Source organism: Phyllostomus hastatus, unplaced genomic scaffold (genome assembly GCF_019186645.2).
Source record: "Phyllostomus hastatus isolate PE091 unplaced genomic scaffold, TTU_PhHast_1.1 phas_contig_86, whole genome shotgun sequence".
Lineage (NCBI taxonomy): Eukaryota > Metazoa > Chordata > Mammalia > Chiroptera > Phyllostomidae > Phyllostomus > Phyllostomus hastatus.
This window is the reverse complement of record NW_025333977.1, coordinates 96,047,580-96,063,234: the sequence shown is the minus strand read 5'-3', so window position 1 is coordinate 96,063,234 and position 15,655 is coordinate 96,047,580. Positions and strand designations below refer to the sequence as shown.

Below are 15,655 nucleotides of genomic sequence, written 5' to 3'. Positions count from 1 at the left end.
TATGAATGCAAAGTTTTATTTATACCTTGTATACTCTGATGCTTACATGTAATCATTCATTCTGATGGAAAGAATACTCCAGATGTAATGAACTGAATATCCTAATCCCATCTTAATTGGAATAAATAATCATTTATACCTAAAGTATCCTTTGTTGTTATGAAATGCTTTTATATTAAAGATATTCCTTGGTATTTTCATTTACCCCCAGTGAAGTGAAAATTGTCGGTCCCATTTGTCAGTATGGAAAAGCCAGTCTCTGAGAGAAGTGATTTTTATTTAATTCAACTAAAGGGCAGAGCTGGGGGATAGGCATTAGGATAAGTTATAGATGGCCCCCTCACAGGGCCACGCACTCAAAGACCTACTGATATAAATGGTAATTGAAACTGGCAGGTAACTGAAGTTGCTTGGGGTTCAATATGGAGTGGTGGGGATTGTGGCAAACTGAAGACATCACAAATCCTTTTCAAGGTGGCTTCCATGGATCTCTAATATATTGCTTTCATGTAGGAATATGGACCCAGTCTTGCTAGAGATTCTGATATTTCAAGAAAAAATATAAATCCAGATTTTGTATAAAATATTTTAATTTTTATGCCAATGATACCTCAGACAAGGGTTTAATCTCCAAAATATATGAAGAACTCACATGACTCCACTCTAAGAAGACAAGCAACCCAATTAAAAAATGGGCAAAGGACTTGAACAGACACTTCTCCAAGGAGGACATACAGAGGATCCAGAGACACATGAAAAGATGTTCAGTATCACTAGCCATCAGAGAGATGCAAATTAAGACCACAATGAGATACCATTTCACACCAGTAAGAATGGCTATCATAAACAAAGCAACAAACAAGTGTTGGAGAGGATGTGGAGAAAAGGGAACCTAGTGCACTTTTGGTGGGATTGCAGACTGGTGCAAGCACTGTGGAAAACAGTATGGAATTTTCTCAGAAAAACTAAAAATGGAATTGCCTTTTCACCCAGCAATTTCACTGCTAGGATTATATTCTAAGAACCCTGAAACACCAATCCAAAAGAACCTATGCACCCAATGTTCATAGCAGCACAATTTACAATAGCCAAGGGCTGGAAGCAACCTAAGTGCCCATCAGTAAATGAATGGATCAAAACACTATGGTACATTTACACAATGGAATTCTATGCAGCAGAAAGAAGGAAGGAGCTCCTACCCTTTACAAGAGCATGGATGAAACTGGAGAGCATTATGCTAAGTGAAATAAGCCAGGCAATGAGGGACAAATACCATATGATCTCACCTTTAACAGGAACCTAATCAACAAAATGAATGAGAATGCAAAATATAACCAAAGACACTGAAATTGAGAATAGGCTGACAGTGACCAGAGGGCAGAGGTGAGGGGATTATAGGGGAAAAGGGTGAAGGGTTTGCAGGAACAACTTTAAAGGACACATGGACAAAAACTAGGGGGGTGGAAACAGGGGAGGTATGGAGAGCTGGGGTGGTGGGAAGGGGTGGGAGGAAAAGGCATAAAACTGTACTTGAACAACAATTAAAAATGTTTTAAAAACCCCAAAACAAAACAAGTAGAAGTCATCTGGAGATTGCTTTATAGCTCATGTCAGGTAGCCCTGGACAGAAGACAGGTTATATCTGACCTTAACCTGTAGGGAACTGGTTTGTTTTGGTCAGGCAAATGTGACTTAGCTCTGTATGAAAAACCTACAGAAGTCATGTGATAGGCAGGAGCCAGACCCTCAAATCAGGTTTTCCCATGGGAATCAGGCCTAGAAAATGCATACAGACTGTTACAACTTGCTCTTGCTAAAACTCCCTCACTCTGGTCTGAAACAGTAGATGTTTATTGCCTATCTTCAAGGGAGTTTCCAAAGCTTGTGTGAATTTCCCCAAGGACAGAGGTAATGAGCTCACTGCCTTTCCCTCCTGCATTTGTTATTTTCATTTCCTTGATTGTACATAAAATGTAGACAACAATATTCTATGTAATAGAAAATAAATCCTTCTTTGATTAAGACCTGAGGAAAACAATAAAAGCCTGTCCAGGCAAGGGTCAGTGTGTTCTCCCCTTGAGAGAGTGGCCAAGGTGCTCTCCACTTGAGAGAAGTGGCCGTAGGACTCTCATCTTAAGAGAATACCTGTACCATCCCTTTTCCCTCACAGGACTGCCATAGCCTGTGCATTTGTTTTCATCTTCAGCCACAACATGTGGACTCTGAGGACCAGAGTCTGCCACATTAACCTGCACTTTCCAAGAGGACCTAGGGCCAGTGAACCTGGTGGACAGCACCAAAACACATCAAACCATGACCATTCAGCCATCTCCACAAGCAACACTCTCAAGGGGTGAATTCTGCAGGCACCAGAGTCCCACTGAAATAAGTCCTGCTCTGTGGGGTGAGTTCCTGCACAGCTGATCCTCAGTGCTCAGTGGACAGAGGTCAGATGAAGCAGAGGATCAAATCAGTGATTTAGAAGACAAGGTAGAATAAAACACCCAAACAGGGAAGCAAAATGGAAAGGGAATTTTAAAAAATGAGGAGAGTTTGAGAGACCTGTGGGACAATATGAAGCATAACAACATCCACATCATAGGGGGACCAGAAGGAGCATAGAGAATTCAAGGGATCAATAACCTACTTGAAGAAATAATGATCAAAAACTTCCCTAAAATGGTGAAAAAAAAGACACACAAGTCCAGGAAACTCAGCGAGTCCCAAACAAGATGGGCACAAAGAGGCCCACACCTAGACACACCATAATTAAAACAGAAAAACTTAAAGACAGGGAGAGAATCTTAAAACCTGCAAGAAAAAAGGCAGTCTCTTATAAGGAAGCTTCCATAGGACTGCAATCAAATTTCTCTACAGAAACATTTCAGGCCAGAAGGGATTTACATGAAATATTCAAAGTGATGAAAAGCAAGGACTTACAAGCAGGGCTACTTTACTAACAAAGCCACTTTTTTAAAAAAAAATTGTAATTATTCCTTATACTATTACAGTTGTCCCAAATTTTTCCCTTGTCCCCCCTCACCCAGTCCCCCACTCCCTCAGGCAAGCTGCACAATGTTGTCCATGTCCATGGGTCATACATCTATTCCCTATGCTGTACTTTACATTCCCATGATTATTTTGTAACTACCAATTTGTACTTCTTAATCTCTTCACATTTTTCACCCATCATCCAGACCCTCCTCCCATCTGGCAACCATCAAAACTTTCTCTATATCTATGATTCTGTTTCTATTCTGTTTGTTTGTTTATTTATTTATTTTTAGGTTCAATTGTTGATAGATATGTATTTATTGCCATTTTATTATTCATATTTTTTATCTTACAGAAGACACTTTAACATTTCATACAATACTAGTTTGGTATGATGTACTTCTTTAGCTTTTCCTTGGTCTGGGAAGTTCTTTATCTGTTCTTTGATTCTAAATGATAGCTTTGCCCAGTAGGGTAATCGTGGTTGTAGGCCCTTGCTTTTCATCACTTTGCATATTTCTTGCCAATCTCTTGTATCCTGCAAAACTTCTTTTGAGAAATCAGCTGAAAGTCTTATCAGGGCTCCCATGTTGGTAACTAACTGCTTTTCTGCTGCTGATTTTAAGATTCTGTCTTTCACCTTTGGCATTTTAATTAGGATGTGTCTTAAAGTGGGGTTCTTTGAGTCTATCTTTTTTGGCACTCTCTGTGCTTCCTGGACTTGTATATTTCTTTCTTTCTCCAAGCGAGGGAAGTTTTCTTTCATTATTTTTTCAAATAGGTTTCTAATTTCTTGCTCTTTCTCTTCACCTCCCAGCACCCTATAATGCAAACGCTGGTACACATGAAGTTGTCCCACAGACTCCTTACACTATCTACATTTTATTTTGGATTTTCTTCTTGCTGTTCTGATTGGTTGTTTTTTTGTTTCCATATGCTCCAAATTGAGATTGGATTCTCAGCTTCATCTGCTTTATTGTGGATTCACTGTAAATTTTTCTTTATTTAAATTAGTATAGTCTTCATTTCTGACTGTATTTTTTATGATGTTGAGGTCCTCACTAAATTCCTTGAGCATCCTTATAATCAGTGTTTTGAACTCTGCATCTGATAGATTGCTTTTCTCTATTTTTTTTAGTTATTTTTCTGTAGTTTTGCTCTGTTCTTTCATTTGGGCCATATTTCTTTGTCTCTTCATTTTGGCAACCCTCCTGTGTTTGTTTTTTATGTATTCAGTGGGGCTACTACATCTCCCAGGCTTGGTAGGGTGGCCTCATATAGTACTTGTCTTGTAGAATCCAATGACACAGACTCCCATATTCCCCAAGCTGGGTACTCAAAGGGCACCCACCATGTGGACTATGTACACCCTTCTGTTATAATTGAGCCTTGATTGCTGCTGACACATCCAGGGTCAGCTCAGCCACCACTTGTGTTCTGTCTGGGGTCACACAGCATTAGGTACAAAATAACCTGCAGATGGCTGCTACTTGCACTGGTTTGGAGGTGTTCAGAAGAGGCCAATCTGTAAACCAAGGGCATCAGCTATTAGTTTTTGGCCTGGGGCAACTTAGTGAGAGGTACAAGACTCACTGAAGCCATAGTGCTTATTTGAGAGACTTTAGGAAAATCTGAAGCATGGGCCAAGACAAGACATCCATATGGAAAAGCTACTGCAAACAGCTACAGTAGGTCCAAAAGTTGGGTGGACCAGGGCTCTGGGAATCACCAGGGTGGGGCAAACAGTGTGAGCCAAGTTGATGGAGTTCTACATATGGTACCTGCCTGCTGGCTCTATGGGGAGTGTTCAGAAAAGGAACAATGATTTCTGCCAGCACTTCTGTCTGGGAGAATGGTGCACCCCTGCTCTTGCCCTGATGTCGGACAATTCAGTTTTTCCTCATTGTCTCTGATGCCTTTCAATCTGCTTCCCTGGCACTGGAGCTCAGAGTCTGGGTAAGTCTGGGCATGGACCCTTTAAAAGGATCAGCAGGGATTTCAGCAGTTTCTTTTCCACAGCATCAATCCTTGGTGGTTTTTATAGCCAGAAGTTATGGATATGAATCTCCCTGGCACTGGAATACTGGGCTAAGGGGCCTGGGACCCTTCATTCCTTAAATGTCCCTCCCAATGCCCATGTCCATGCCCATTTTTATCTGCCACATGTAGGTGTGGGACCACCCTGATTCTCATCTCCACCCCTCCTACCAGGTCAGTGTTTTTCTTCATTAATTCAGTAGTTGTAGGACTGGCATTCAGCTCAATTTATTACAGTTTTGAATGATGGTTGTTCTATAGTTTACTTCTTATTTTTATGTGGTTGTGCAAGGAAGCGAGCCATGTTTACCTATGCCACCATACTGAATGGAAGTCCACAAGCTATATTATAAATTGAAGGAGAAATAAAGACACGATGCTAGGAGTTCCATCCAAGATGGAGGCATAGGTAGAAACCCTTCACTTCCTCGCACAACCAAAAAGAGGATAAAAACCAATCTAAAATCAATAAACCAAAAGTGCCAGAAAATCAAACTGAATGGAACTCTGAAAACAAAGGAATTAAAGAAAAAATCAACCAAAACAACTAGACTGGTAAGGCGGTAGACTGTGTGGACTGACTCAGAAAAACCATGGTGAGGTGGGGGACCAGGCAGGTGGGACCAGCTTAAGGTAAACCTGAGACTCAAGAGTTGACTGTGGACTATGGCAGTTGCTGCAGTGGGAGAAACTACCAGTCTTTCATGAGAGTCCATTGGAAAGTGCACTAGGACAAGCAGGCAAGCCTCACTGTTCCATCTCTTGGCCCCTCCCCCACAGGAAGTGCCACAGTGCAACAAAGAGGGTTGCCCTGCCCAGGTGAATACCTAAGACCCCGCCCCCTTACAACTTACCAGGTGTGCCAAGACAAAGAAATATGGCCCAAATGAAAGAACAGAGCAAAACCTCAGAAAGAGAACTAACCAATGAAGAGGGAGCCAGCCTATCTGATGGAGAATTTAAAGCCCTAGTAATCAAAATGTTCACAGATATGATTGAGCTTGGTTGAAAAATGAAAAAACAAATGAAGGATACCCAAAGTGAAATAAAACAAAATATTTAGGGAACCAACAGTGACAGGAAGGAAACCAGGACTCAAAGGAATGATTTGGACCAAAAGGAAAAAATAAACATTCAACTGGAACAAAATGAAGAAACAAGAATTTAAAAAAGTGAAGAGAGTCTTACAAACTTCTGGGACAACCTGAAACAATATCCGGATTATAGGGGTACCAGAAGGAGAAGAGGAAGACCAAGAGATTGAAGTTATTTGAACAAATAATGAAGGAAAACTTCCCTAATCTGGTGAAGGCAATAGACTTCCGGGAAGTCCAGGAAGCTCAGAAAGTCCCAAAGAAGTTGGACCCAAAGAGGAACACACCAAGACACATCATCATTAAGTTACCCAAGATTAAATATAATAAGAGAATCTTAAAAGAAGTGAGAAGAAAGAAGAGAATTACCTACAAAGGAGTTCCCATACAACTATCAGCTGATTTCTCAGAAGAAATCTTGCAGGCAAGAAGGGGCTGGAAAGAAGTACTCCAAGTCATGAAAGGTGAGGACCTACATCCAAAATTACTCTATCCAGCAAAGCTTTCATTTAGAATGGAAGGGCAGATAAAGTGCTTCCCAGATAAGGTCAAGTTAAAGGGATTCATCATCACCAAGCCCTTATTCTATGAAACGTTAAAGGGACTTATCTAAGAAAAAGAAGATAAAAAATATGAACAGTAAAATGACAACAAACTCACAACCATCAACAAATGAACCTAAAAGAAAAGAAAAATAGTGAAAACAAAAACTAAGCAAACAACCAGAACAGGAACAGAATAAGAGAAATGGACATCACATGGAGGTATTTCAGTTGGCAGGGGGAAGGGAGGAATGAGGGAGAAGGTACAGGGAAGAAAAGCATACTTAGTAGGCATAAAATAGATGGGGAGAGATAAAAAAGGTATAGGAAACAGAGTGTTACAGGGTGCAGCCAAGAGGGGGTACCCCAAAAAGGCCTTTGAAATGGGGTCCAGAACTTAAGGTGTCCAGGAGATTTTAAGATGTCTCCACCCACCCCCCGCCCCCAAGGTGTGGGTTGAGGGAAGGGACAAATGGAGCAGGGCCATTGAGACCTGTTTTGCATAGCAACAGCCTTGCAGCTAAGCTCTGGCGTAGTCATTTAACATATCTATAGCCTTTGGCTGGTTGCATGGATATGTTAAATAGCTGTGATCATCCCTGAGCCAGGGGAATGGAAGTAACTTCCCCACCAAGACGTGACTGGGGGCAGATCCCCCAAGCTACAGCGCCTGTGTCGGAGCTCGGAGAAGATTCACTCCAGGACATGGGGCCACACCTGCCCAGACTCATGATGGAAGCCCAGTAAAGCTGGAAGGATATGAATTCTGGCATGTGAAGCCAAGTGTGGGAGGAGTCGGAAATGAGGCTGCAGAGGAAGATTGGCCACGGGGATTTAAAACCCAGACTTGGCGGCCATTGAGGAGAGAACCATGCGGCTTTAGCAGAGTGAGGACTCTCCCTTCCCACAGCCCTGAAGGAGAACCATGTGGCTGTGGAGGTGCAGAGAGGATCATGGCCATTGTAGAAAGAGCCACACAGCTTTAGCAGAGTGAAGACTCCCGCATCCCAGAGAGGGAGAACCATGTGGCTTTAGCAGAATGGGGAGAACCGTGCTGCTTGAGGAGAGAACCATGCTGCTTTAGGAGGGAGAGCCACGCGCAGCCCAGAGAGAGAGAACCATGCCGCCTGGATAGAGTGGGGACTCTCCCCTTCCTGTAGCCCTGAGAGAGAGAACCACGAGGCCTGGACAGAGTGGGGACCCCCACAGCTTTAGAAGGGGGAACCACTGCCTGGTTTTAGCAGAGATCCCGGTGACTCAGCCGAGGGTGCTGGGAACCCAGGGAGGTCTCCCAGTCGAGATGGAGGACTAACTGGGAACCAGAGGACTGCCTGAGCCAGGGACTTTGTTTTCCTTTCCTGAGATACGGTACTCTGGACTGGGCAAAGAGGGAAGGAAGGAAGGACTGTGACTGTGTTTGTGGATGTTTTAAGGGACTTTGGGATTTTTGATAAAGACATTAGGTCACTACTTGAAGTCTGTATAGCATTAAATAAACATTTCCTTTCCTTTTCACGAATCTCTGGCATTAAGAGACATCTTTCCTAGGGCGGCGGACGTAACGGACCCGGGGCCTTCTTTCAATAATAGCACATTGTCCCAGGCCCCCCCCTTGTGTTCTGTAACAAGAGGACTCAAAGAACTTATATGTACAACCCATGGACATAAACTAAGAACAGGGGGGAATGCTGAAGGGTTGTGGGGTCAGGAAAGAGTGGGGATAAAGGTGGAAAAATTGGGAAAACTGTAATAGCATAATCAATAAAAATACTTAAAAATATGTATGTATATTTATATTTTGGGGGAACTGCCCTGCCTGGTTTCAGAAGTTATAACCACCCCCCATGGCCAAGGCTGAGTAAGCGACCTTAGGACCATAAGCCACTAAGGAGACAAAGCTTATCTTCCTGGCAAGGGCACCACCTCTGCCCTCTTTTACTTCACCCTGCTTGGCCCTGGGTAGATATGACTGGTTAGCCAATGACAGGTAAGATTCCTCAAGGGAGGGAGGATCTAAGACAGGCATGGTCATAAAGCAGCCATCAGGGAAGGACTTGGGGGCCTATAGAAAAAAGGAGTGATAGACCTTCACCCCTCAGCTTTGTCATAGCCCAAGTCCTCATTCTGTCTGCAAGAAGTCTCCTAATCTTTTGGCTGCCTTACTTCCCCTGCCTGACTTAAGCCTGAAACAATGCAGCCCTGGGTGGGAACGGATGGTTACCTGGGGCAATTAGGAGTAAGAAAGATTGCATATAATCCTGTGAAAACTGCTTTGCTAATCAATAAAAAATGTTTTAAAAAAAAGATCAGAACAGAAATAAAATATAGTCTAAAAAATAAAAATTATAAATACATTCAAGAACTGATTCTTTGAAAGGATAAACAAGATTGACAAATCTTTAATCATACTCATAAAGAAAAAAAGAAAAATGATCCAAATAAATAGAATGAGATATGAAAGAGGAGAAATAACAACAGACACCTAGAAATACAAAGGATTGTAAGAAAATATTACAACCATATGTGAACAAATTGGACAATCTGGATGAAATGGATAAATTCCTAGAAACATATAATCTTCTAAAATAAATCAGGAAGACACCTACATTCTGAATAGATGGATTATACCTAGTGAAATTAAAGCAGTAATAAAAAAATATTCCAACAAACAAAAGCCCTGGATTGTATTGGTTCCTGGGTGAATTCTAGCAAACTTTCAAAGGAGATCTAACACCTCTCCTTCTTAAACTATTGCAAAAAAATTCTAGAGAAGGGGAGACTACCAAGCTCATTTTGTGAGGCCAGCATTATCCTGTTTCTGAAGCCAGATAAAGACCCCACAGAGCAAGAAAATAATAAGCCAATATCCTGTTGAACATAAATGCTAAAATCCTCAACAAAATATTAGCAAACCTAATACAGTAATACATTAAAAAGATCATACACCATCATCAAGTGGGATTTATCCTGGGAATGCAAGATTGGTACAACATTCACAAATCAATAAATGTGAGACACCACATAAACAAATTGAAGGATAAAACCAACATAATCATATCAATAGATGCATAAAAAGCAGTTGATAAAATCCAGCACCCATTTATGGTAAAACCCTCAGTAAAGAGGAGATAGAGGGAACATACCTCATAAATCCACAGCCAACATCATAGTCAATGGGTAAAAACTACAAGCATTCCCCTTAAGATGAGGAATGTCCTTTTTACCTCTTTTATTCAACATAGTACTGGAAATCCTAGCCATAGCAAACAGATGAGAAGAAAAAATAAAAGGCAACCAAAGTGGAAAAGAAGAAGTAAAACTATCTTTATTTGCAGATAACATAATACTGTACATAGAAAACCCTTAAGATTCTGCCAAAAAATTACAAGAACTGATAAATAAATTCAGTACAGTAGCAGAATACAAAATATCCAGAAATCAGTTGCATTTTTATACACCAATAACAAATAATCAGATAGGGAAATTAAGACAACAAAACTATTCTTCACAAAGAATAAATACTGAGGAATAAATTTAAGCAAGAATGTAAGAGCCCTGTACTCAGAAAATTATAAGTCACTGAAGAATAAATTGAAGAATATAGAAATAAGTGGAAGCATGCACCATTCGCAGATAGAAAAAAGTAACATAATTAAAATGTCCATACTATCCAAAGTAATCTACAGGTTCAACACAATTTTTATCAAAATACCAACAGTGTATTTCACAGGTCACAATATTTCACAAATATTCCAATAATGTATATGGAATTACAAAAGACCCCAAATAGCAACAGCAATCTGGAGAAAGAAGAACAGAGTTGGAGGAAGCTCACTATCTGCTATCAAATTATACTATAAGGCCATAGTAATCACAATAGCAACATACTGGCATACAGACACATAGATCAATGGAACAGAATAGAGAGCACAGGTATAAACCCATGCCTTTATAGTCAATTAGTATTTGACAAAGGAGGCAAAAGCATACAATGGGCTAAAGATAGTTTATTCAAAAACTGGTGATGGGAAAATTGAACAGATATGTGCAGAAAAATGAAACTGGATCACCTTCTTATGCCACACACAAGAATAAACTCAAAATTTATTTGTGTGGGGATTAAGGACTTAAATGTTATACTTGAAAACATAAAAATCCCAAGAAAACATATGCAGTAAAATCTCAGACATTTCTCAAGCAACATTTTTTAATATATCTCCTTGGGGAAGGGAATCAAAGGAAAAATAAACAAATGGGACTATATCAAATAAAAATGTTTTTCACAGCAAGGAAACCATCAACAAAATGAAAAGATAACACACTGAATGGGAGAATATATTTGCCAATGCATCTGACAAGAGGTTAGTATACAAAATTTATAAAGGAATTACAAAAATCAACATCAAAAAACCAAACAACCCAATTAAAAAATGGGCAAAGGACCAGAACAGACACTTCTCCAAGGGGATATTCAGATGGCCAATAGACATATGAAAAGATGCTCAATGTCACTTATCATCAGAGAAATGCAAATTAAAACCACAACAAGATATTACCTTATACCTGTTAGAATGCGTATCATCAATAAATCAACAACAAGTGTTGGTGAGGATGTGGAGACAGGGGAACCCTCAGGCACTGTTGTTGGAATACAGATTGATGCAGCCACTGTGGAAAACGGTATGGAGTTGCCACAAAAAAAATTAATAATGGAAGTGCATTATGTCCCAGTGATTCCACTTTTGGGAATTTATCCAGAGATCCCGAAACACTAGTTCACAAGAATATATGAACCTGTATGTTCATTGTAGCATTCTTTACAATAGTCTACATTTAGAAGCTACCCAAGTGTCCATCAGTAGATGAGTGGATAAAATAGCCATGGCACATTTATACAACTGAATATTACTTGGCTATAAAAATGGAGAAAATTTTACCCTTTGTGACAGCATGGATGAACCTGGAGAACATTATGCTAAGTGGAATAAGCCAGTCAGGGAAACACAATTACCATATGATTTTATTCACATGTGGGATCTAATGAACAAAGCAAAACTAACATGCAGAATAGAGACAGATTCATAGAGAGAGACAGGCTGAGAGCTCTCAGGTTTGTGGGGGTGGAGGGACCGAGGAAAAGGGGAAAGGAGAGAAAGAACTCATGGACAGGGACAGCAATGTGGTAATTGCACAGGGGAGGGAGGTACTTGGAGGTGGAAGAGGGTGTAGGGGGATAAATCATAATAGAAAAAATACAATAAAAGTAATGTAAAGAAAAGAAAACCTATTTGAAAAAATTATAGGTAACTTCCCTTTCTTGGTGAAGGAAATAGACATTTGCAGGAAGCACAGAGAGTCCCAAACAAGATGAACTCAAAGAGGCCCACAGCAAGACACATCATATTTAAAATACAAAGGGTTAAAGACAAAGAGAGAATCTTAAAAGCAGCAGGAGAAAACCAGTCAGTTACCTACATGGGAGCTTCCATAAGGCTGTCAGCTGATTTCTCAAAAGAAATCTTGCAGGCCAGAATGTAACATAATTTGTGGGTCCTATTACTCTGGTTTTTTAAGTATTTTTTATTTTTTATTTTTGCTTGCCGCCGATAAGAATTGTGGCTCTCAATGCCAGAGTTTGGTAAGAAGGAAAGGAACTATTTATTCAAAAGTTATACAGGTTTAGAATAACGGTGGAATTCTGCTTTTAAATCTCACTCCCTTTAAAAACAAAGAAACACCCACAAACACACAGTCCCGCCCACTCTTGCCAAAACCAGGCCAGTCAGAGGTACTGTCTCTCAGGAAGAGAAATAGAAGTCTAGCTTAGCTGGGCAGATACCTGTCTCGTCTCTACCCTGGCTTCCTCCATTCATTTGGGCTCAGCTAGCTAGGCCCAGCTAGTTTTATCCAGGTTTCCCTAATGGTAACATCTTGCAAAACCCACAGGACAATACCACAACCACAAGGACATTGACATCAGCATAGTCAAGGTGCAGAGCATTTCCACCACCACAAGGATTTCTGATGTTGTCCATCATAGATACATCACCCCCACCTCCACAGGCCTGGTCTTCCCTCATCAATCTTTCATCTGCTCCCCCTCTCTAAAATTTTGCCATTTCAAGAATATTATTTGAATGGAATTATATAGTATATAACATTTTGAAGCTGGCTTTTTTTTTTTTTCACTCAGCATACTTCCCTGAAGATTCACCTGAGTGGCTGTGTATATCACCAGATCCTTCCTTTATCCTAGTGGGCTAGAGAGAGTGCTTCAGTCCCCTAATGTCCTGCTTAGTGCCTTTTACTTATTTATTTACCTGCTTGGTGAGGCTCCTGGTTTGCCAATTTAAGTGGGCAGAACTGGAACATAATGAGTTATATCTTGGCTTTTAAATGTACATGTGTTTGTATGTGCATAAACTTTCTCTAGAAGTGAACTCAAGGAGAAAACACTGCTCATCAGAAGGTACTTGGTGATGGGACTGCTAGGGGAAATCACTTTCAAAAAGGGCTATGGGCCCTTTTGAGCTTTTTTAATTTAGGCCATCTGACTGTAAAATGAATCAATAAAATATACAAACAAGAACACAAAGATTTCCTCACAGATAACCATCTGGGGCTGGCTACTTTTCCATACAACTCTTCCGCTTTTTCAGAGAAGATAACACATTGGGATTCCCCCTCCCAGAGCATCTGGTTCCACCCAGGGAAGATCTCCCAGCTCTGAGATGTCTAGAGGTTCTCCCAACCCACACCTTCCGGCTTTGAGGGTGACCCTAAGGCATACCTCATCACCATCCAAAAGCCCAATGATTCTGGAGGGGCAGGCTTAGACCCATCTGGGCCTCTCTGAAGACCAGTAAGATGTCTATGCCCAGCTCAGGAGTCACTCCTTCCAGAGCATGATTGAAATCCAGCTTCTCCCAGCCTTCTCAGGCAGTGGCATCATTGTGTGCCTTCCTGGTTACAATTCAGTGCACACCTCCTGGAAGCTACACAAATTGAGCGTGTGCCTGCACACCCTGCCTCGTTTCTGACCACCCACTAGGCTGAACCCTCCCTGCAACAGATTAACACTTTAAAGACAATGGTACACCTGGGGCCTGCTGAATCCACCCTCATGCAATTCATTATAAGAACAACTACAAACCACAAAGCATAAAAAGGATGTTAAATTTAAGATCCGGGATTTCTGTGTGCATACGAATTCAGTAATGCTGAACTGTCCTCCCCCTGCCTCCCTCAACTCCTCACCCTCTCTCAGCGGAGTGAAGGTAAGAGTGAACTCTGGGAGTGCTGATGCCCTTAATCTGCTGTTTGGGTAACCTCGGTACCGCTTCGGGAAAACAGTGGGTGCAACTCATAAAACAAGGACTTTAGGATCAGAGAGCCCCATTGCCGGCCTTATTGGGTGAGTAACCTTCGGACTATTTAATCTCCGTTTCCTCCTGGAGAAATAGGGATCATAAGGACTTTCTGGCAAGACTGTGAAGGGGAGGAAGCATACATAGGGCCCTCAGTGCTGCGGCTTGTCTTCCTCTCCTTGCAAGAACCCAGTCCCCCTTATGGAAAGCAGGGACCCGGATGAGGCACATTCTGGCCCTCTCCATCCCAGATTTCCTGGGTGCCTGTCCCTTTTCCCGTTGACTGAGCTCAAGGTTGGGAAGTTGGGGGTGGGGGGGTGGGGGCGGGAAGGAACTGGCAGCCTCCTCTGAGCTCCGCAGAGGCCCAGAGGCGCTGAACAGAGCCCAAGAACAACTGTGGGAATGGCTGGAAGGCTCCACATTGACGTGCAGTACAGCTACAGAGCGTGAAATCACAAGGTGTGAACTTGAAAGCCAGAAAACTGGTCAAGGCTTCCCGCGTCGCCCAGGGTGTCCCGCAGGCCCGCGCGCGAGCAGGCTCTTCCCACGTGGGCACGCGCTCCATAGCTTCTATTCCCTGGGGTGTCTCAGGCACGCTCCGCGTCCCGCCACCGGATCCCGGGGAGCGCGCATCATCTCATACCCGCACTGCGTGGTAGTGGGCGAGCACCCCAGTGCCTACCTACGCCCGGCATTACCACGAGTGAGGTCGCCGGGAGCTCAGCTCCCTCGGTTCCCGCGCTCGAGCCGCATCAAGGCCCAGGAAGTAGCCCGAGGCCTCGGCCCTCGCCCCGCCCCTCTCGCTCCCGCGCTCTTCACCTGCTGGCCGAGCGCGTGGGCGGGACGGAGGACGCGAGGGGGAGCAAGCGGGCTACTGGGTCGCCGGAGGTGAAGCGGGGCGAGGATGGCGGCGCTTGCACAGGGGCTGCCGCAGCTGCTGCTCGCGCTCTCCATGCTGCTGACTCTGGGCCCCACCGCCGTGGCGGCGGCCAAGCTCAACATCCCCAAAGTGCTGCTGCCCTTCACGCGGGCCACGCGCGTGAACTTCACGCTGGAGGCCTCGGAGGGCTGCTACCGCTGGTGAGGCGCGGCCGCGGCCCGCGGCGGGGAGGCTGGCGGGCGCGCTGCAGGTGCGCCCCGCGGGGGAGGCGGCCCGGACTAGTCCCGTGTGGCCTGAGAGCGCTTAGCCTTCGGGCTGGGGCTGGGACTGGCGCCGGAGGGTCGGCGAGGCGGTCGGGCGCTCCCTAGCAGGCGCTCGGGCAGCAGGTGCGGCGGCGGGGCGGAGGGACAGCCGGGCCGCCGGGCCTCGGCGGCTGGTCGAGCGTGACCTGGCGGCGTGCACGCGGGTCGCCGCCACTGCGCATGGCGCCACCGGGTCTCTGCGCCGCCTCGCGGGAGCCGAGCTGCCTGGGCCTGGCTGGTCGTGACCTGCGTGTTTGTGGCTTGTTTGTTAGGAGGGGTGTCACCCATCTCAACCAGGCGGCCTGACTCTGGGACAGGGATTCTCAGGACTCACCCCATAGGGAATGGAAGATACCGGAGCTGCTGGGCTCGGGCTTGGCTTCCCGTAGTCTTGTTTTGGACTCCAGGGAGCAGGTGGACAACGCCCTGCCAAGCTCTA

General features: G+C 43.6%; 1 protein-coding gene across 2 annotated transcripts in view; it reads left to right on the top strand.

The window, feature by feature from the left end:
* The first annotated feature begins 14,793 nt into the window (after positions 1 to 14,793).
* Positions 14,794 to 15,655, top strand: part of NUP210 (nucleoporin 210) — a 115,387-nt gene continuing 114,525 nt past the window's right edge. For both annotated transcript variants that reach the window (XM_045851397.1, XM_045851396.1), the window contains exon 1: positions 14,794 to 15,114. In XM_045851397.1, the coding sequence (XP_045707353.1) occupies positions 14,939 to 15,114 (176 nt within the window). In that variant the 5' untranslated portion in view covers positions 14,794 to 14,938. The remainder of the gene's footprint in view (positions 15,115 to 15,655) is intronic.